This window comes from Euwallacea fornicatus, chromosome 1 (genome assembly GCF_040115645.1).
Source record: "Euwallacea fornicatus isolate EFF26 chromosome 1, ASM4011564v1, whole genome shotgun sequence".
NCBI classification, from domain to species: Eukaryota; Metazoa; Arthropoda; class Insecta; order Coleoptera; family Curculionidae; genus Euwallacea; species Euwallacea fornicatus.
The window spans coordinates 435,652-457,283 of record NC_089541.1 but is presented as its reverse complement, the minus strand read 5'-3'; the positions used below and the strand labels follow the sequence as shown (position 1 = coordinate 457,283).

General features: G+C 45.9%; 2 protein-coding genes across 8 annotated transcripts in view; one reads left to right on the top strand and one right to left on the bottom strand.

Moving 5' to 3' along the window:
• LOC136343772 (zinc finger protein 541) overlaps positions 1–21,632 on the top strand; it is a 217,966-nt gene that overhangs the window by 78,590 nt on the left and 117,744 nt on the right. For 5 of the 7 annotated variants that reach the window (XM_066290727.1, XM_066290737.1, XM_066290719.1 and 2 more), the window contains exon 2: positions 8,486–8,545. The exons of 1 other annotated variant lie outside the window; for it this stretch is intronic. In XM_066290727.1, the coding sequence (XP_066146824.1) occupies positions 8,525–8,545 (21 nt within the window). In that variant the 5' untranslated portion in view covers positions 8,486–8,524. Of the gene's footprint in view, positions 1–5,496; positions 5,660–8,485; positions 8,546–21,632 lie in introns of those variants that run through there. One more of the 7 variants, XM_066290709.1, reaches the window with a different exon arrangement.
• Positions 19,609–21,054, bottom strand: LOC136350588 (uncharacterized). The gene is made up of 3 exons (XM_066302471.1): positions 20,950–21,054; positions 20,760–20,890; positions 19,609–19,867 (listed from the first exon to the last, which is right to left on the bottom strand). Coding segments are annotated over exons 1-3 (330 nt in total). The 5' UTR covers positions 20,952–21,054; the 3' UTR covers positions 19,609–19,670.

The following is a 21,632-nucleotide window of genomic DNA, read 5'->3' as shown; positions in this document are numbered from 1 at the left end:
AAATCTGCTCCTAATGACACAGCAATGAAAAAACGATTGCGTCAATATTTGACATTTGACATGCGTCGTGCCGGCGTCGTCATTGTCACAGAAAGCAACTTTGCGGTCGACAAAAAGTACTTATTGCATCTTTGCGCCTGAACGGTGAAGTTGGTCGCTTGAGTGAGTGACGGTCGTACTGCCCGTGCAGTGGGAACTCCTTTTACCACGGCGCATGAAACTCTGCACAAGCGCAAAGAACTTGGAAGCGCAGTTCGGGGAGCGGACCCTGGTCGCCACCGAAAAACCACCCCCGCTCCGTAAGGCTACAGATTTTACGTAATCGATTTACCACTGCAGTGGAGACGCAAAGAAACCTCGGACAAGTCCGAGGTACCACAGTTAGCAAACAAACTTTTACGTAGACGACTGCAGGATATAAATCTTAAAGCAGGAAAGCCCGCAAAAGGTCCTGAGTTATCGCCAGAGTACCGCACATCGCGAAAAAACTTCGTTGCAACCTGTGGACAATGGAATATTCACGAATAGTCTCGTGTTTTATTCACGGTTGAGTCGAGGTCCTGTCCGAATACGATAGATGGGCGAAAACACGTGTGGCGAAGGTTTGGCGAAAGGTCCAACCAAGAGTTGTTTATGGAGAGCCAGAGGCTTAATGGAGGTTCGGCGATGGTCTGGGTTGGAATCCCGATGGACGGACGTTGATTCCCCCTAGGTAATCAATGATAGTGCAAATCCACATACAGCGGTACGCGCAGTCGCGTGCTGAGTTAACTGGTCCCAACTTTGTCCTAATGCGCGATAATGCCGGACCACATGTGGCAGGGAGCGTTGGAAACTTCATAGAAACTGGTGGTGTCGAGAGGTTGTAATGGCCTGCGTAAAGTACAGACGTGAATTCGATTGAACATTTATGGGATAAATTAGGGCGCAGGGGGCATTCCCGCGATAGGCCTCCAGCAGCTCTGGATGAGGCGGGTGGGGCATCGGTTGAAGAGTGGAGCGTCATGGCGGATCGAGTCGCACTAAATTTAATTTCCTGTACGCCGAGTAGATTTGTTGCAAAATTGAATCAGGCAGAAATGGAACTTCCACACGCCAATAAGAATTTATTTTAAAGAATTCTTGTGTTAACGAGTTGTGGAAAATAGGAGGAACGAAAACGAGCCCCATGGAGAAACGTAGGTCAAAAGCAATTGACCTGCCGGAGGTTCTTCGAAGACTAAAAACCAAACTACCTTCCAAAAAGAAGCAGCAGAACCTTCTCGAACAATTTCACCGGAAAAACCCCCAAACTGACATGATTTACTACAAATTTGTTAGATGAGTTGGCATACGGCCCTTGTCCTGGCAAGCTCGCTTAAACCTCTTAGGGCGCAAGTAGCGGACAAAAACAAAACATTCGTAATATAACCAGTGTCGTATCACAATTTCGATAAGATTCGAATCTATGAGAGTTGCTAGAGGCGGCAATACCCGCCGCTGAATTTATTTATAATAATTTGGTTATTTTGCCCTGTTCGTAGCAGAATTTTTCAGTAAACATGCGAATTGAGCTAGTGTCTGTTGTGTTCACAATATATTGATTTGGATTGGATTCTTTGCTAAGTAAATTTCCAATAAGGTAAATATTAGTAATATATAGAACTTAAAAAAATAAAGTAAAATTCCATTAAAAGTCAGAAAAACAGAATATTTGCTAAAAAGAGCACTTTCCGATAAAATTTTCTGACTTTAAACGCGAGCGCTGTTATCATGCATAGCATGTCGAAAAAAAAATATATATATATATAAAGAGCTTGAATCTAACTTGTTCCATTAACTTCCATTAACGAATAAAGAAAATCCATTATTTTTATTTAGATTAATAGCCACGGGGCCGAGCCAGAAAGCGTGGAAATTATTGAATTCGAACAAACGATGTAAAAGTTATAAATTTTCGAATTTGCCAAAAAGCCATTTATTTTGAAACCCACTGTATTTGATATCAAAACATTCGGCGTGAAAATCGGAGCGAAACTCGTGCACTCGCGGAGCCAAATTGGGAAGGACGAGACGAGGGACAAAAAATCAGCCCATTTTCAACGGTTCCGACGATCGTCCAGTGATGGAAAATCAAAAACAAACGTCCGTTTCCTTTCTTCCACCGAAGTGTGAAGTTTGTTGCACTACGTCCAGGACCCGCCCAAAACACGTCGACTGGAAAGATTGCAACAGTGCCACGCAACTAGGCCTGGACGTTCGGACGGACAAATAGCCTAAAGGAAGTGTCCACGGTCGATGGATCGGTCGCCCGATTGTGGCTACGTTTGTTTTTTACGGCTCGTAAATCATGTTTAATTTGAAACGCAGCGGCAAACAAACGCTCAAAATCCATCGAATAGATTAACTTCGACCCCGAGGCCGACACTCGTCAAAACTAGTAATTTCGATGCCCCCCCCTCTCTCTCTCTCACCCCCTCACCCCCTCGTCGCTGTCCTCTTGTTGCTTTCACCTTTCAAGTTTTGGGAGGAGTCACCACCGAAAACAAATGAACGCCTCCGTGACAGTGTCGCCTCAGTCGGGAATTTACATACCGAAGACAATTCGGTAAATGAGGGCCTGATTTATCCGCCTCAAATACTGACGATCGAGAGGAGAAAACTTATTTATTGATCCCATTCAATGGACCAAAAAAGGCGTACACCCCATTTAACAAATCCTCCAAATCTAGGCCGGCTATACGTTTCTTTTTGTTCTCGACCGGTCGAGTAGAGCCGATAAGTAAAGCTAAGGGAGCGATTGTTTACTACGCCTAAAAATATTTTTAGTGGAATTTTTCAATTTGCGAGTATCTCTATAAAACTGACCACAGGCGAGCCGAGGCGGTCTTGACCCGTTGTCACTTTTAGAGACGCTTTATTCTCGATTTTTTCCTTTTTTTCTTTTTTACTCGATCTCACTCGAGAACTGAAGTTTTTTCCCTCTACAGAAGGTTTCTATAAGGGGGGGGGGGGGTCGAGCAACACGGCTCTCAATTCTAGGAACTTGTATCTCCCACTAGTAAATTTTATTGCCTTATGCCGGGAGCAGCAACGCTCTTTAGGAGCTCATGATTGCCCCTCTTGGCGTCCTCTCCCAGTTCTTGAAGTACTAAACTTTTATACTGTAATGGCCTGCGGCACGGGCACATCAAAAACTTTTAAGGCATCAGTCTTGCATATATGCATGCACGCTCTCACTTCGGCTCCTTCGTTTATCAGAGAGAGGTCTGCGAGTCAGTGTTGTCCGAAACACTCACGAGAAAAAAAAACGAAAATATAAATTTTTTAATTAAAAAAAAAAAAAAAAAAAAAAAAAAAAAAACAAAATACCTCGTGCGCTCCTCCCCCGAGCACGTGACAGTACCGCGAGCAGCGCGATTGGTCAGAGCGTGACTTTACTTTTCAATATTCGCAGCCCGATCGATCGCCCTTCGGTCGTTTCAACTTTACCTGACGTCACACCGCTGACGTCATCGCCCACGTACCCGTCACCTGCAGCTTCGATCACGTGTCAAATTTATGTTGTGAATTTTCCACTTTATTTGAGGCAATTAGAACCGTAATTTCGGATTCTCGGCTAACCAGTGCGTGGGAGGGAAACTCCAGTCGTTCCGTAATATCGTCGGATGACGAATGTATAAGAGGGAAGTTTTAGGTTAATGAGCCGTGCATCCGTCATCCGACCATTTAAAATCCATTCCGATTTGATTGCCTTTCTTTTGGCGGGGCCGCCATTTCTCGGGCTCCGTTTCATTCTCAACCATCGAACTTCTCTTTCGTCGCGAGTTTCCAGCGTGTCTTTGATGAGCTCATCAAATTTGACCGTTTGCGAAATCATCGGATGACCGAAGATTATTGAATGGAAGAGCTCTCCTTTGAAGCGACGCAACGCATGGAAAATCCCTTTCTTCTGATTCTTTGCGACTGCTGACTTGAAACGTTGCATTTGATTCGTACATGCATACGTCCGATTTCTATAGCAGATTTTTCAACGAACTAGCCCTTCTATGGAAACCGAAACGCTCCGCCCTTTGCTTTCCATGCAAAATAGCCCAACTTTTTTCCAACTCGCACTAAGCACCTCATTCATTCGCATCATTTCTGTACGAGCTATTAAGCAACTTTCCCCATATATTATACGACTCTGATGTATATTCACCGTTCCGCTTCGGGATGTGTTCTAGAACTTTGCCTAAAGTACCTTTTGGTAGGAAATTACTAAATCTGTTGGCTAGTTTCGGTAAGCTTCTTAACGGATCCAAAGTTCCCAACTAACCTATTCGCTTGGGTTTATTAATGTTTTGCAAAGCTAAAAGTTCCACACATTCGTTTAAAATAGATTGAAACAGAACTCTGTGCGATGCTTTAGCTCCGGTGCTTCGGCTAAGTTCAAATTGGCCCTTTTCAATTTATTGCACCATAATGCCAGAGACGTATCGATATTTCGTGACAACGCAGGGACGATTCCCTGGAAATGTATTCGGGATACGTTCTCGCAAAACGTCCCCACCGCCACAATTCTTTAAAATATGATTTACCTTTTTTGATAACCTGAAGCTCCCTGCGGACCTGCGCCGAGCGAACGAACGCCGAACGAACGTCGCCCTCGGAACGACGAATTTGAATTCGTTTATCCGGCAAGACTCAGCGAAAGGGCATCGACTGAGGACTCCGCATTCGACTCGCCCCCAGTGCCGTCCGAAAATCGCAATTGCCCCCCGAATGACAGGACGCCACTGACTGTTGCGTCGGTCTGGAACGTCCCCTCGAAAATTGCAATGCACGAACCAGTTGGAGGACGAAGTGGGGCGTGCGAGACGAGACTCTCGAAAAGTTGAATATATGCAGAAAAATGAGCGGTAAAAAAAACCTGCAACTGCCGTTGCAACGACTGCACGCCAATGACTTCTGTGTTGATGCGCGGCACATGACTTAAGCGTTGAAATTTTAAACTAAGCCTGGAATAAACTGAAGAACGCCAGCCGCAAATATGGGGAAAGGAGGATGCATTTAAGAGACCAATCAGCGCATCAACAAAGACGGAATTATTCTTGTTGCGACTGTCGGTCCGCGATGTACGGCGCGCATATTTCCCTTTAAATGTCGGAACGTACACGCTCATTCTGCAATAATGTGAGGAAGGCGAGACGCCACGGTACGCCAATGGCTTCTTTGCCGATCTGGTGGGCTCCGTTGAGCAGTGCCGGGTTCGCGTCGAAAAGTGAACAACGTATTGGCACGGAGCCCGCTTCGAACGTTCTCGGTGGTTCGGCGTTCGTCCGCTCGCCGAACGCGCATCTCAACGAGCGGGACACCCAGTAGAACGCTAATTTGGACAGGGCGATTCATTATCGGTGCCAAATTTTCGTCTCACTCGGCCTTAAGGGGATATACGACAATTGGAAAGAGTCGGCATTATTGAAATCGAACTTTTCACCAGCTAAAGGTTAAGAAGCGTGTCTATAATAGGAATTTTCGTTTTGCGTGCTCCAGGGAAAGTTCCCTGAGCTTATCGAAACTTCGCACGAGTGTACGCAAAAGTTGGATCAGTTCTTACAACATCAATGTGACGAAGCACGCTCTGGGCGCTGCGACACAACGAAAGTTCCTCAACATTCTCGGGACCTTCCGGAAGATGGTAAATGTTAATTAAAATAATAATTGTTATCGAAATTAAACTTCGAGTACAATTGCCCTTTTGCCATTAAAAACCGCTTTGGTGTTAGGAAAAGTTTTCGGACACCAGTTCGGCAACTGCAAAATCCCGGTTTTGGCATCGGACAAGTGTGTGTCCTTTTAATTTCTAAGCTCCCTCTACCAAACGCGGGAAAACAGGTCAATAAATTTGGCTTTTTGGCAGGGAGGGGGGAGGGGGGAAGGGGGGAGGGGGGGGGGCGTTTGGGAAGATCTATTAGATTTTCCTTGTTTACGAGTTTAGTTTGATAAATGTTACTTATTCGGTGCCAAAAAGTAAGGTACAATGGCGCAAATGTAAATTGACCGAAGGACCAGTATGCGAAAGGAAAAAAGCTCTTTGTAGCACGTAATACTATACACGGCGCTAGGGAAATATCTTTCGTGGATTTAACCAATGATTAAGAACACCGTTTTGAACGAGACTTTTCTCCGCAGAAGGGGTTCAAAACCTAACGGTTAAAAGGAATGTTAAACTTATCAGCCGAAGAGCTACGATAAGCTTAAAATTTTAATCGATCGTTAAAATGTTTAACGTTTAACGAAAAAAAACTAAAATTGTTCAACAATAACATTGCCAAAAGCAGTTTGAAACTTTATTCATGATTAATAATACAACTGAAGTAGGGAAAGTAAACTTAAGCGGCAACGCCGCATCGAATCCTGAAAACCCGCCCTTCGAAGAGCCGCCCGAGTCATTGCATCGGACCCAAAAAATCCACGTAAAAGTGCACGTGACCACTTAGGGAGGTGTCAAAATGAAATAAAAACGACGCGACGTTGCCAGTTCTCAAAAGATGCTTTTTTTGTTTTTGTTTTTGGGGGAAATAATGACTCCTGCAGTGTGGAAATTTTTCGATCAAAATGATGCTCTTAATCGGCAGTTAAATTTACGAAAGTTTTTCCCTCACACCCTGTACATAGGAGGTCGAACTTCCCGCATGAATTCGTTAAAAGTTGGAAGAAATGTTTTTGTTAAAAATGCTGGAGCGCCTCAAATGTCGTTTTTGGTCGTGCATGTTTTTACGTAATAGACATGCATACAGGGCGACCTTTTCATTTTTTCTTGCGCAGCCCCATGTATATTATGGCTTTCTTCAGTTCTCTGGAAAATCCTACCGATATTTAATGTATCACATCTAAATTCAACGGTTTTCTTTAAAAATTCAAAAAATACAAAAAATATAAAAAAATCAAAAAATACAAAAAATATAAAAAATACAAAAAATACAAATAAACTATTAATACTGAAAAAATAACAATACAAACCACTACAATTTAATGTATTATACGTTCGAACCGTGCCCCATTGCCTTTCTGATAGTGGGTAAGCCCCAGTTCAAACTCCTCGAAAACTTTTTAAAAATTATTTGAGGAGCTATTTGATGAGCTTTTTGAGTCATTTTATTTTTTGCTTCTCCCAGGTTGTTGGCTCATTTAAACACACTCTACGTTTTAGATAATCCCACAAAAAAGTCCATATGGGCGAGGTCGGGCGATCTAGCAGGCCACCCTAATTGTCCCCTTCATGCAATCCATCGATCGTATCGCTGTTATTTTATGGGGACGCTACGTGAGATATGTTCGAAATTTTTCGAAGAACTCAAAAACGCCATGACACACATGGGGTTCCGCAAGATAAAAATGAAAAGGTACATTTGTCAACTACGTGGGTCACCCTGTATACATGTCTGTCACGTAAAAAAGTGCACAACTAACAACAATATTTGATGCGTTCCGGCTTTTTTTTTAACAATATTTCCTTCAATTTTTACGAAGCAATAGACGAGCCTGCGCGTGGAGTCGATGATCGGGAGGAAGGAGACCCGGAAGCTGCAGAAGCAGTTGTCGAGGAGGAAGCGGTGAGTTCTTCGGGAAAGAGTGAAATTAAAGCTTCGGTCGATGAAACTATGCCCGACGATGAGGCTGATGAAGTTGCAGACATTGAACGGCGGACAGGTTGCAGAAAAGCAATCCGGAAGCGAGTCTTTCGAGCCTCCGCCTGTCCGAAGAACCGCCTGACGAGGATCATACGTCCGTTTCGGAAAATCGAATTCTTCCAGGGACATTTTTAGCAGTAGCAATGGGGAAAATCGTTCTTTTAACTTCAACTTCGACAAAAAGGAGACGTTATCGTCGGTACGGTGAATTATTTATACGTCATTAGATCCGTTGATGTTCGGAAATCCCGAAATAATTCGTAAGTACTATTTTATCTACTAATTCATTATTCACCGTTCAGGTGAATAGTAAGTAGATCATTTCCCGGTTTGATAGCCTCGATAGCTTTTCGTGGAAAACTGGTACGGCAATCGCTCAAAAATTGAACGAGCCGTAAAAATGTGTTTTTTCTCGTCGTTGCAGAAGGAAAAGTCCCTCCACAGGTGTTTAAATCGTCCGACGCCAATGCGTGACCGAACCTCGATCATAATTGGAAATGACCAGAAAGACCTTGATGGAAAAAAAAAAAAAAAAAAAAAAAGGGGTCGTGTTTACAAGACCGAAACTTCGTTACGTGGATCCCAAACGCTTTAAGTGGGCCGCCCTAATTCGTTAAAATAATATTTGGTATGCTGTTAGAGCCTCCGGCCATGCCTTGTACTCGCGAGCACTTAGCTCAGGGGCGGCTCGGGGCTCCCTCAAATATTTATCCGTCTGATGCCCCGGGGATAGTTTTATGATCAAAGTCAAAGAGGGCTGATGCATTTGTTGAGGAGTGTTACTCTTTGTTGGTATTAAAGTGTAACGAGAATTTTCATTTCGTTTTCAGGGCGACAGCCTAGCGAAATCCGAACCCTCGTCAAAAGACATGACAACGTCGGTTAATACGGTAAGCAAATAAATTTTCTTAGGTGCTTCGGTTTTTGGGGTGCGACGGGAGGGGGTGGGTTGGGAGGGGGGGGGGGGGGCGCCGCGATGAATTATGCGCACCTTTTATCGCGCGCCCCGAAATATAAATCCCATTGTTGTTGTTTCGAAACTATTTCCCCGCGGCGACCGAAAAAACGCCTTATTTGTGTTTGTTTTCACGCTGCCGTCGAGAACAAAACGCCCATTCGACAAACATTAATCCACCGCTCCAACGAGTTGTAAACCGTGTATACACAAACCATTCAGATCCGAAATTACGGCGCTATTTCCTCATCCCATAATTTAATCTTTTATTTACAAATACTTCGATTAAGTTCCTCTCTATGTGCCCGTCGAATGTAAATCAATACCGGCCCTGTTTAATACCACCGCTTTCAACGCAAATATTAACTTTGCATGTTGGAGTTTTAGTTGAAGAAACGCCGATTTTGCCATAAACCGAGTTCTGATCTGTTAATGTTTTTGGAATTCGCGAGGTTGTTTTCAATATACATCACGGAGCTCCTAAATTAGTGCAAAATACTTGAACAGATGCTTCTCTACAGTGTGGCGGTGCCGGCTGCACGTCAAGCTGTCACCTGTCAGACTATGACAGTTTGACGTGCACCAAAGCAACCTGTCGATTCCCGAGTCGGTTCAAACAGCCGGCGGGAAAACGGTCTCCAGAACTTCCGGCGGCACGTTCCACAAGGTTCGGCCGCGGGAGGGGGGGGGGGGTATAAAAGGCAGGGTTGCGCAACAACGCACCCTCTTACATCTGCGACACTTCTTTGTCTCGACTCGGGGAACAAAGGAATTGTATGCAGCACAGATATAAGTTTACTGTGTAGTCCGTAATATATGTTCATAAAACCCTCTGCGCTCTGTAAACAACCTCAAGTCGGGTAGTGAAAGCCCCACGCACATCAGACCACGACAGCAGTGACGAGTGCCAGATGATGACAACGACGTGCCGCAGGGCAAAGCCGCCGGCGCTGTCAGACTGACAGGCAAAGAACTAAGTTCGCGGCTGTCGCACTCCACCTGCGCCGGTCAAAACGGTTACGGGGTGTCTCAAAATGTTGCCTTTTTACAAGTTTTATCCGCCGCAGGCAAGGCATCGAAAACAATTTACGTTTGTGGCTTGGAGCTTTTTTTATTGATTAAATAAAGCACTTTTTGCTGTTCGCACTTGATTCGACCAGTCGGGACAGTCCCGTTTGAAATTGTGCAAATTTTTTTAATTAAAAGGCGATGGTTACCCGGACTAATTTGAATTCGTGATTTTTTAATTTGGTATAAAAACGAACTTTTAACAACGAGTACGACCCCCCTCTCGCCGCTGAAAAGGCCCGGCATGGTGATGGCACAGATTCGACCGAGCTATCGAAGACGTCCCGGGGAATTCCGTTCTTCAGTTAGGGCGGTTCGGAGATCTGGAATAGTTCCAGGTGGTAAATTTCTGCTCGCGACGCCTCTTCCCGAAGTATCCCGAGCATGCTCAATTGAATTCTCATCTGGAGAGTTGGCAGGCCATGCCACTCTCTCAATATCGATTTCGTCCGACCAGTTGTTCGCGATGTGGACGAGGATCGTCGTCCGTAAATATGAATGGATGACCTCCAGCATACGGCATTATAGTAGGTTGAAGGATTTCGCTGAGACACCTGGCGGTGTTTAAGGGACCATTATCGATGAAATGGGGATCTGCATGCCCGCCAAGACTAATACCAGCCATGGTACCGTCACCTTTAAAGTGAGACTTTTCTCTGATCAACTGATGATTGTTTCGTGTCGTGCGTTCACGCCAGATCAGAACACGCCGATTGTCAGTGAACTCGTCACCGAAGAGTACCCGGCCCCAGTCATACGGGTCCAATTTCGTCGGAGCTCCGCCCACGCTCTTGTGCTCCAGGGTCGGTGGGACATACACCATTGGTTTTCGAGCACTAAACCCGACATCGTGAAGTCCATTTCTTACGGTTTGAGTGCTCGCAAGGCCTTCCGGAACCACGGGCAAACTCCCCTCTTAGAAGGGTCGAACATTGACATTGCGATTCCTTCTCTGCGAGCAATCGGGGAAATCGGTCTTCCCGGAGGTTGTTGTCGATGGCCGACCTTGCCCCGGTCTTCTTCAAAGATTTCCCGTTTCAAGAAATCGATTCCACAATCTTAGACGTACACTCTGGCTGACATGAAACGCTTGGGCAACGTGCGCCCGTGTTCGCCCAGCCTCGAGCTGCCCCACGACTCGCCCTCCATCGAATCATGTTGCTCGTTCATTGGAGGAATAATTGAATAAAACGCCATTTATTCCCGAGTAAAAAATTCGACTGGTACCTAAGTAGCGCTTGAATGGGCTTTCCCACTCTTTGCGAGGGTTCAAGTTAAAACCTGTAAAACCGCCACGGAGCTACCGCACGCGTTACTTTCCTGTTTGGTCCTGCACAATTATTGTCACCCTAAAGGTAATAGGCGAGCAAAACTGAACAGAAAAATTGTCTCCGTAAATAACATAATATCCCCTAGTTGTTTTCAGTAATGTACTTTAATTCCCTGGTAAATAAGAGGTAAATTTACGGTGTAAATCTCTCGTTTACAAAACTAATGAGTTAAAAATTATTTAAGGAAAGCGATCGCTGTTCTCAAGACGAATGTCGGCCCCTGGCAGCGGCGTTGTCCTCTCGGACCGACAACGTTGCGACGTGGGGAAAAAATTTTAAGCCCGAGGGGTGAAAAAGTGGAAGGTTACATCCCTTAAATTTCTCCGTTCACTGCGACTTAACTTATCGCAAAAGAAAACGTAAGAATGGCAACGCCCCGACTAGTAATTGTTTTCAAGGATCGTCCGTCGACTTCGACGCTGGGCAGGGAGGTGGCAACGTCGCACGAAATGTCCGTCTCTGAAGACGGACGTCATACCTTGACAGCGAACTTCTGTTATTTCAGGTGCGCGCGCGTCTGCCCCAACGCACGCGTGTGCCAAGAGAGTGCGGAAGGACCGAACGATTCCCAACGCTCACGCACGTCGGTATGCGTCTTCGCCGCTACCATTATCGTTCTCGTTCCTAGCGAACCCACCGTGGGCCCCGTTACTGATCGCAATTTCTGAATAAACCTGATCGGACTTCGCTCACTGATAATAAGCAAATCCGTCCACATTTCAAGTCATTTATTTTTCTAACGTTATTCCCCAGTAATGGAGTAATATAGAAATATATTAAAGGCGTCAGAACGGTAAAATGGCCGATTCGCATTTTACCTGGGGGCCTTCGGTTTAATCTCATATAAAGATACAGCGACGAACAAAAGGCAACGCGAGAATCGACACGAATTTTACCACCCATAAAACGGGAGTAACTTGCATTAGAGGATGATAAAATTGTCCCAGGTGGGGTGGTCTGATGAAAGTGCCGATCCGAGTGTTTTAGTCTCGGATATTGTTAGCTTGATTAGATACCATTAAGGATGCTTTGTAGTGAATCACGGCTTACCCAAGATTGGCTTATCCAGACTTGCTCCGCCTGTACTCGACCCTCGTAAAGCCGAACCGCCGCGCGATCTCCGCACACTTTCAATTAAAAGAAGGACGAAAATGGCGGTTGGCGCGATGCGGGGGTAGAATGAGCGAGGGGAAAAAATGGAAATCAATTGAGTGAGAAATGTGAACGTTTTCGCTTTGATCGTGATTGCGTTCGTTCAAAATTGCGTGAGCGTGATCATCGATCCGACGCATTAGTATTTCGGTTTGTCGTTGGTGCTCACTCGACTCCTGACGGAGGAGGAATCCAGGGAGAAAGATCGAGGCCCGCAAGGGCGAAGACCATTAATATCTCGTTTGTTGAAAAATCGCACGAAAAGGCGTCCATCTGCCAAATCTATGTAATTACACACTGAAGAGCAGATTTTCTCGTCGAGGGAAAAGCTATTGCGACATTATTCGCAACGCCAGAAAGCCTCTAACACACACATACATACATATATATATATACATATATATGTATGTATATATATATATATACATATTTTTTTTTTTATTAAGTGCAGCGACAAGGTCTTCCCAAAACTAAAATCATAGAGGGAACCAGAGCAAGTACTTAGGCACTAAAAGCTCAGAGTGCAGATAGAACTTAATGTAGATTTCCGGGCTAAGTTCATCAATTATTCCTGAGATCCTTAGACAACTTTTAAGAGCAGTCCGTGATTAGGGGATGCGTAATAACCCTAATTGCCGATGTATTTGATTTACCTTTCATCTAGTCTTACGGTCCCAGCGAAATTTGCTTTAATAATTCAACGGAGGTAATGAGCGCCAAGCGGGGGCCGTCGACGAAATTGGGGCCCTCGTTATTGTTGTAAAACTTTAAACAGGGATGGCTTAGCCAGGGCCACTTTTTTTTTTTAATTTTTAACGCAAATTGAATTTACTCCTATCAGAGGTTTCGGGCGTTACCGAGTGATGTTATGTTTAGATACTTGGACCTGTTTCAAGCAATTTTCCATATTGCAGGTGTTGAGTTTCGAATTTATTATTTTCCGAGGTGTGAAGCTGGAACGAGCGTCGTTTATTTGAATTTCCACTTAAACGTACATAGAGCTCTGCGTGGCGTATCGGTAACGTAGTGCGGTAATCAGTAAATAGGGAATGTCATAGTCGTTTGCTCCGCAACATCAAATCAGGCTTATAGGGCCCCGAGTTACCCTTTTTCGTGCTTTTTGCGGGCCTAGAGGAAAATATTACAACTCAATGCTGTTCGCTGTCGTTTTTCTTTCATTTCCCTTTTCCATCATTTTCCTCAATGAAAAATTAACCGATAGAGATTTGATTGTTAAAGCTGAAATCCTTCCATTGGATCTGGAGCAACATTCACGAACGACGAAAACTTTGCCTTTTTTATCGTCCGGCAGGACCGTACTCGCAGCAAACTCGGGCAGAAATTTACTTTTCAACCAGTCGGCAGAGCTTCGGAAAGGGCCCATTTAACATGTGGCAGGGCCTGAAGCACGGGGCAAGGTTCGACTTGAAGGAAAAAACTATTCGAGATGATTTTTAAGAATCTAGAATCGGACGCCGTCGAACCTCCACAAACACGTGTAGAAGGCGGCGGGCCCTTGGAGCTAATTAGCCTTCTGACCCACCGAGAAGCAGGTGCGTACCGGCTGGGATTGTGGGAGGACCTCCTTCGTCGAGCAGGCAACTTTCCGCCGATGATTGAAAACAGTTCTCGAGACCTACGAGCACTCGCTCGAGCGATTCTCGACAGAGGCTCGCGCTTCGAACGCCGAACGGACCTCAGAAATATTGAGCAGAGCGTAGAGCAGCGACTCATCGGCCGGAATTTCGAGCGACCCGCTCAATCTCTATCCCCTCTCCGGGGACGTTTTTCGACGGTTTATTTCCCCGAATCAAGCGCGGCACGCCAATGAGCCCCCGCGTAAGTTCACTCGATGGCCATTAGAAATGATCCAAATTGCCGACTTAGCGCGTCGGAGAGCAGGAGCGCATCGCGGGAAATTCTCCGCTTGGAAAAACTACCTTCTGGCTATTAAAAGTGCATTTCCTCAAATCCACCACATTCCGTATCTCCGTTGCAGTAGCGATCTTCGGCGGCTCTCTTTAATATGAAAATCGCGCATAAAGGGAATTTCCACTTGTATCCGTGGACTTGTTTGCGCATTATCCACGTGCATAAATGCAGAATTTCGCAGTGGGGCCACATTAACGGTAATGCTTGTTGGGGCCATCGAAATTGCGAAACTCAACCGAGCGAATGATTATTATGCGTCATTATTTTGTTGCACATAATGGGGATACTTAATTAGGCCCTAAACGGGCCGACCGAATTAATTATGGATTGCGTACATGTTTTGGTTGAAAGCTGCTTTTATTGTAAATTGTTGGAGTGTGTACCAGAGAGTTTTGGAACTTGCATTTCGTTTGTGAAAGGTTAAAATGGCCTGGGGGTATCCATTGTGCGCTTTCAAACAATGCTTAGAGGACTACGTGCATGTATACATAAACACGCTCGTGTTGGTGCATTTTTGTGACTCGAAAATCGTGATATCGACGAGGGGGGCTGTCGCGGGCCGCCGCCTGACGCCGAAAAGGGAACACCCCGTAAAATTGGTTTCATTTAAATCGTTCTTCGAGTGCGCGTCCGCCCCAGAGGGGGGGGGGGCAAAAAACGATTAAATTTTCAGCCATATTTATCGACGTACTTGCGAATTATCAGAAATTATTATTATTATCTTGTTACTACAATGAAATATCAACAATATCGCTGCAAAACGCCATTTATTTCTGTACAATTCGCTCAAAAATGGTTTCGTACGCCGAGAGGCAGAACGCAGCGAAATTCTCACCAACCGAGAGGGGCCGAATGGTGGGTCCACGAGGGGCGGATCCGTCATCCTGGCAAACATAGTGAGATGTCGGGCGTGGTTCCACGAAGAGCGACCGGGCGGGAGGAGAGGTACCGCCCGATCTCCCGAAGAACTGCAGAACGCCAATACTGCCGCCTCCGAATTGTGCCCCTAAGAGATGGGCGAGGACGCTGGCGGATCAGTGCTTTTGCTCAGGACGAAACGCCCATCAGGACTCGCACCATTTGTTGTCAGATAAGAAGTTTTGGACTGATTTATTGCCGTCCCGATCTAGCGCTGCCCCTCACCTTAAATCATCATCGAAATCGACCGCAGTGGTGCAGAGAACGGATCCACGGAATGGGATAATATCGTGCTTAATGACGTATCCAGATTACGTTTGGACATGCACGATGGTCGGGCAGGAATAAGAAGAAAACGGGATTCTCAGCTGTGCAATCCAGAGTGCACGTCCATCCATGGGGTAGCCATTGCGCATGGCGGCAGGTCACCTTTAATTTTAACTAGAAGCAGCGCGATCCATCCAAGAAGTCCTGGAACCTCATCTCGTGTCCTACCTGGAAACTCTCGTTAATCCAGTTTTCCAGCACGACGGTGCAGGACCACATGTGGCTGGAGTGACTACGGACTTCTTTCGACGTAGATGCAATCAATGTGCTACTTTGGCCGCCAGATCTCTCACCGATGCGCGGGATATTGTAGGTAGAAGGTGGCATAATTCACCTCATCCCCCGCAAACCGCAGCGGCGCCATGTCGTGCAGTCCCACTTAGCCAGGGATGAGATCCCCCCCAAGAGGACATCAATCACCTCATTAGATCCCCGCCTAGACGTGTACAGGAGCGTATAAGACACCGCGGAGGACCGACAAATTAATGCATTTTATTTTGGTTTTTGTCAATTTTTCTTCAATTTTTGCAATTAAACGTTTGTTATGGCGTGAAAAACATGCGCATCAAAAATTATTTAAAAAATTTTACGGAGTGTTCTCTTTTCCATGTCACGCAGCATATGTGGCCGGCCCGGCCAGCGAGATCGAGCTTGTTCGTCCGGCAACTCTGATACATTAAGAAAATAATAAAATTTATTGAAAAATACTTAATACAAAAATTGAAGTTTTAACGTTCTGCCAGTCTGCGGTGTTAAGAAATATACAAGGTGCGTCGCAAAGTAGCTGTGAATCGAACTTACGTTTTGCGTGATGGAACGGCAAACTGTTTCCGACATTTTCCGATTCGCCCTCGTATTCTGAACACGCCCCATCCTACGGTTAATTCGGCCATTCGGCAGCTATTGCAGAATTAATCAAAAAACGAAAAAAAATGGTTCCTGTATAAATAAACTTATTTTTATTAAAGCAAGTGGTCAAAATGTGCCCCCGCAGACCCATAGCTGGATTGCAATAGAATTTCCCAGCAACCCGTTCCAGCATTTCAACACTAATGAAACAGCAGTCCACGGTAATTCTTCTTCATAGCTCGTTTAAATTTACCGGCTTCGCGGCACACACCTCACTTTTTAAGTGGCCCTAAGGAAAATAATCAAGGGGCATCACGTCCGGTCGTTCGGGGGGCCATCCCATTTCATCTCCACGACCTACCCACCCGCCAGGAAACACTTCATCCAAGTAGACTCGCGCCTGCAGCCCGAAATGAGGAGCTGCACCATCCCGTTGGAACCACGCTCACAGGAAATGTGGTTCCACTATTTCGACAACGGCTGGTACAACTCGATTTCCTAGTAATCGGTGGTACATCTCTGACGTCAGATTTCCTTCAACGAAGAAAGATCCTGATGATGTTTTTGGGACGACTCCGGCCCACAGGTTGATTTTCTATAAACTCCGTGTGTGCTTCCCACATCCAATAGAGGTTTTCTGCTGCCAGTGACGATTATACGGAATAATAACCTCGTTTAGCATCAAAAGTTGCCTCATCAGAAAAGATAATGGGGCTGAAGTAATGGTTAAAGTAAGTTTATAAGGGCGACACCGCCTTGGCTTTAACATAGTTCTGATGGACTTACACGAAATGTGGCTTTGTGCAGCAGCTTTTCTTAATGGTAGTTGTGGATCTTCAACAAACTGCAGTGACGTATTTAAAGTGCTTTCATTACGAATTATCGCTCTTGGACTGCCGGAACGAACTTTACCATTAGAACTTCCCATTTTTTCGCAGCTACAAACGGTCCTTAAAACTGTAGATTTCGCCATTGGTTTTATTTTTATCGGACAAAGTAGCGTTGAAGAGTTCTGCTGTTTCGATGATCGAACCCCGTCCATCACCAAAACCTCTCATCATAATCAAGGTAACACGCTCCCCTTCTGAAAGACTCATTTTGCGCATTAACTACGGGAAGAAGATTACCGGATAGATTAGACAATAAAAGACAAGCCATTATCGCCCGTATTAATCTCACTTAGAGGGGCCTCCGAGATCACCAGATTTCTCGCATCATTTCGAGCACTTAATCCGATGGAAATAAGTTCGTTTAGTTTTTTTCACATCTGCGATCGCCCCTAAGCCGCGAGAATTAGCCACAGGACACGTTACGTGAAACGTCTTCGGAACGTGAGGGAGGATCGGAAAATGACGTAACGAATGTGCCATTCCATGAGAAAATGGTAATTTCAATTCACCGCCACTTCGTGACGCACCCTGCGCATTTCTGGATACCGCCGAACGGTGGAATCTTTGAGCTTGTGCTATTTTTAAATAAGATATTTCTGAATGAATTGCACATTTCTCGAGGTATGTCAACGTTGCCGCCCCTTTCTCACACAGCGCAGAGAGTGTATGTGGCAGATGGGACTGGGCGTGGTCATTGAACGCGCGTTCGTCGAGGGCGTGGTCAGCGAGAGCGCGTTCGTCAAGGGCGTGTTTATCGAGGGCGTGGCCATTTATAGCGCGTCCATCGAGGGCGTGGCCACTGAGAGCGTGTTCACCGAGGGCGCGGTCATTGAGCGCGGTTCCTAGGAGCAATGCGAAGCAATCTGGCGAAATGAATAAAATTTTCGCGGAAAATAAGCAGGTACGACGAAGGAAGTGTTAAAAAAACACACGAAGCGTAAATTCCAAAATCATCGGGCGTGTGTCATACCTTGGAGAATTATGCATGGCCAACGAATGCCGGCGCTACCTGATATTTATAAATAATTTCAGGACATCGGAAATAAACGAGGTTAAAAAAGTGCCCCGTTTCCATAAAACGACGTCCGGTCGAAAGGATTTATGAGAGTGTTTTCACCGTCAGCTCACGACTTTATGTCTGAGCCCCTTAATCTACTGCAGTTTTGTTGCGAGCCGGCCCCTGAAAGACCTCCTTAATGGCTTTTTACAATTAATTATCGCATCCTTCTCCGGACAGTCCTCTGATGTATTTTCGCTATTAGCTGATTAATAAGTCTGCCCTTTGATGATGCAATATTGCCGGTTTTTTTTTACCGGATAAGTTTGTTTATCGTGCCCGCCCCGTTCCCCCGCCCCCACCGTCCGTCGGGGGACGAAATGTGACGGAGGAGAAGATATTAAACAGCGCCCGAAGTAGTTTTATTAATGTTTTAAGGAAATTATAGGAGTGCTCTCATCGCAAATAACGTTTTATTAGTTTGGTCGAGAAAATCCTCTCGCAGTAATAATAAAACGTGAGACCGTTGGTATGGGCGGGAACCGAGCACCGGGCACGGAGGAGTGAAACGTCGCCGTTTCGCCCGACGTCCCTTCGATTCGATGGGTGCACAGGGTGGAAAACCCGCGGTCTCAGAAGCAATAGATATTCGGCGGACTGTAACGATCTCAGTACGGTGGGAAAAAAGCGGCATCAGGAGGATCTTCGTTTCGCGACCGTTTCGACGCGCCCCGCCCCGAAAAAACCGCCGTTTCTCGTGGCCGTCGCCGCACGCTCCACCCGCCGCACCCGATCCACCCCTAATAGGGGCGAATGTAGAAAACATTTTCGGTGGAGAATTCTAACAACACTTTCGGGGCATTTTGATGGAGGGAGGGAAAAAAAAACACCATCAAACAAAGTTCCAAGAGCGCGTCGGGCATAATGACATAAAATACAAATCCTCGCATTAAGTGGTGCTGAGAGTGAGCAGCTGCGCCCCATATAAACATTTCTCCGGCGTTTTCACTGCGAAACTTCCTTCATGCCATTTACATAATATCGGTGTGGAGTTTAATAATTGTTTTTGTTAGCGGTCGCGCCACGGAAATTGCACTCCGCCCTTGACCTTTGGGACCGAACAAAGCGCCCCAATCAGGGGGAAAGATTGTTTTCATCATACACGGCGTCGTCGGACTTATTGTACAACTAAAATTGAATTTATCGTCACATTCCGAATCGGTGAAAGAGGAATTGGACGAGCAGGGTCAATTTTCAAAATGTCTTATTGGAGAAACGGACGAAATGGAACGTCTGGCGGGTAGTTGCTCAAAGGGCGAGGGGTAGTGTCAATTTATAGTTAGAACGGGCGATGCGTGATAAATGAGAATCGGATAAATCAGTCGTTTTCTTCTTTCAATGGAATAGTCGGGATGAAAAAATTAAATTTCCGCCCTGAAAATAGTGGAAAAACTTGCTGAACCGTGAATTTTTGTACCTCATCCGCGGAATCAGATGTTTAGCCTTTCACACAAAGGAATTTTTCCAACAAATTTCAAGCAAATCCGCCTTTATTTATTCAACCTATATACCCTTTTCCCCCTTTTTATAGACAATTTAAAGCAAATTGGGATGTTTCCGGAAAAAGTCGTCCCATTCGGCAACGTTTTCGCAGGGCCACCGCATCAGCTCCTCCCCTTTGGTGTACTTCGTGCACCAAGTGCCACTTTCATCCTTCAGGATGCTGCTCACTCCCCCCGAACATTCGCATTTCGGCAGTTTGGGCATGTTGCAGGGCATCACGTGGAACTGATCTAGAAATAATATTTTAAGTTGACCATCGTTCGTCGATTCGAGCTGAGCGAAGCTTGAGCATTTTCCATAGACGACGCGCACGGAAACGACGATACGAACGAGCGTTGGGCGGCCGAGAGCGCGCTCAAGGTACTCTCGATGACGGAGCGATTCGGCCAGGCGAAAGCTGCTCCCGTTCGTTCTGCAGTTCTCCCTCATTAGACGAGAATTTTCTGCGCTGTGGAGACGGCTGTCTCCCCAATTAGACATCCCCGTCGTTGTAATTGCTGCCTGGATAATATTTTCTTAGAGAACAAAGAGTCGTGACGTTGTTTGTGGAGTAAAATCAATTCTGGGGCGGAAATCCCGCAACAACAAATTTCGAACGGGCGCGAAACGGTGAGGAAATAGCTCGATTTTACACAGACGTGTAGAAATAGGCGATTTAGAGACGTCCGCGGCTCGCGAGGTACGACTTCTGGATTTCGCGAAATGTCTCCCCTCCTTGGTCCAAACCGGGAGGTCCCGGTTTCGGTTGGGCTGGGGCGGCGGCAAAATTTTTAATGGTTCCGGAACCCCACCCGGGAGCCACTGCACGGGTATAAATGAGCAATCATGAGATTCGCTTCCATTTTACAGAGGTCGAGAGCACTTCGTCCCCTTGAGGAACGAAAACGCGTAATTTTCGTAGAGGTTTCACCGAATCGAACATCCGACCTGTAGTTCGTGCAAACGTCCACGTAAAAACAAGCAATTTCGTGCCACCCCGTATCCGTGTGAACGTCCACGGCAGCGGTGCAACTAGTCTAAATCTGTTTTGTATTCTCGCCAAAATGAGCTTTTGGAATGCTAATCATCTCTGGACGCTCTAGTACTACGTTTAGTGTTCGTTGTGTATGTACGTATACGCACCCAAGGCTACGCACTGAAGGCTCGAGTCTCCGAGTTCGGCTTGGTAGTCTTCCCAACACTTGCAGGTCGAAGTGGGGATCACTTTGGCCGATTCCGCCATGCAGCAGATTAGACACATCAGAAAGAGTTTCCTGGGAAATCGTAAAATCGAATGAAATGGTCTGACGGTTAACGAAGATGGTCGACTTACATTTTGCAAAATGGCGATTTTTCACATAACTAAACGCACGATCGCACGGAGTGAGCACCTTCTTCGGAGGTCTTTCGCAGATTGAAGAACCAGAGGAACATTTTTCACGTATCGCCGGGTTCACAAATGCAGATCTCGTTTGGCGTCGGCGAATAGTCCGCGGCCGGATGTACGTAGGCTCGTAGGGATTTCGATTAAATTTTACGTAAAAATGTCGCACTTGCAGAGTCCGATTTGGGAAAATTGTGTTGCCATTTTAAAGGGATTTTCCTGACGAGCTCCCACGCGAGACGAGAGAACAAACGTAAAAGATAATCATTACGAGAAGGGAATGTTGGTTTGCATCAGCCCTCGCACTACGAACACGTCTCTATGGAGAGACCAACCCAGAAGTGAATAAATTACACGAACCAAGCCTGCGTGCCTCCGGAGGTTCCATTAAAGAAGCGTTGACACTTCAACGAGCAGAAGCTTAATTGTATTAAGCCACTTTTTGCAGCGCAAAACCAGGAAATCAACAGGTCCCCGACTGGTTCATAATTGACCAAAAATCGGAGCAGTTGACTGTCAAGGTGGGACTCGAATCACGCAACGCCATTATCGGACGCTTTAAATGCAATCGGCTCATTAGAGACGCCTCGCGACGCCCGTCAAACATGCCACTTGAACACGCGACGCCGAAC

Excerpts from the sequence above, each read along its gene's own strand:
- LOC136350588 (XM_066302471.1), bottom strand. Across the intron at positions 19,868-20,759 it reads CCTTCAGTGCGTAGCCTTGG|ATCAGTTCCACGTGATGCCC; the intron begins GTGCGTATACGT and ends TATTATTTCTAG.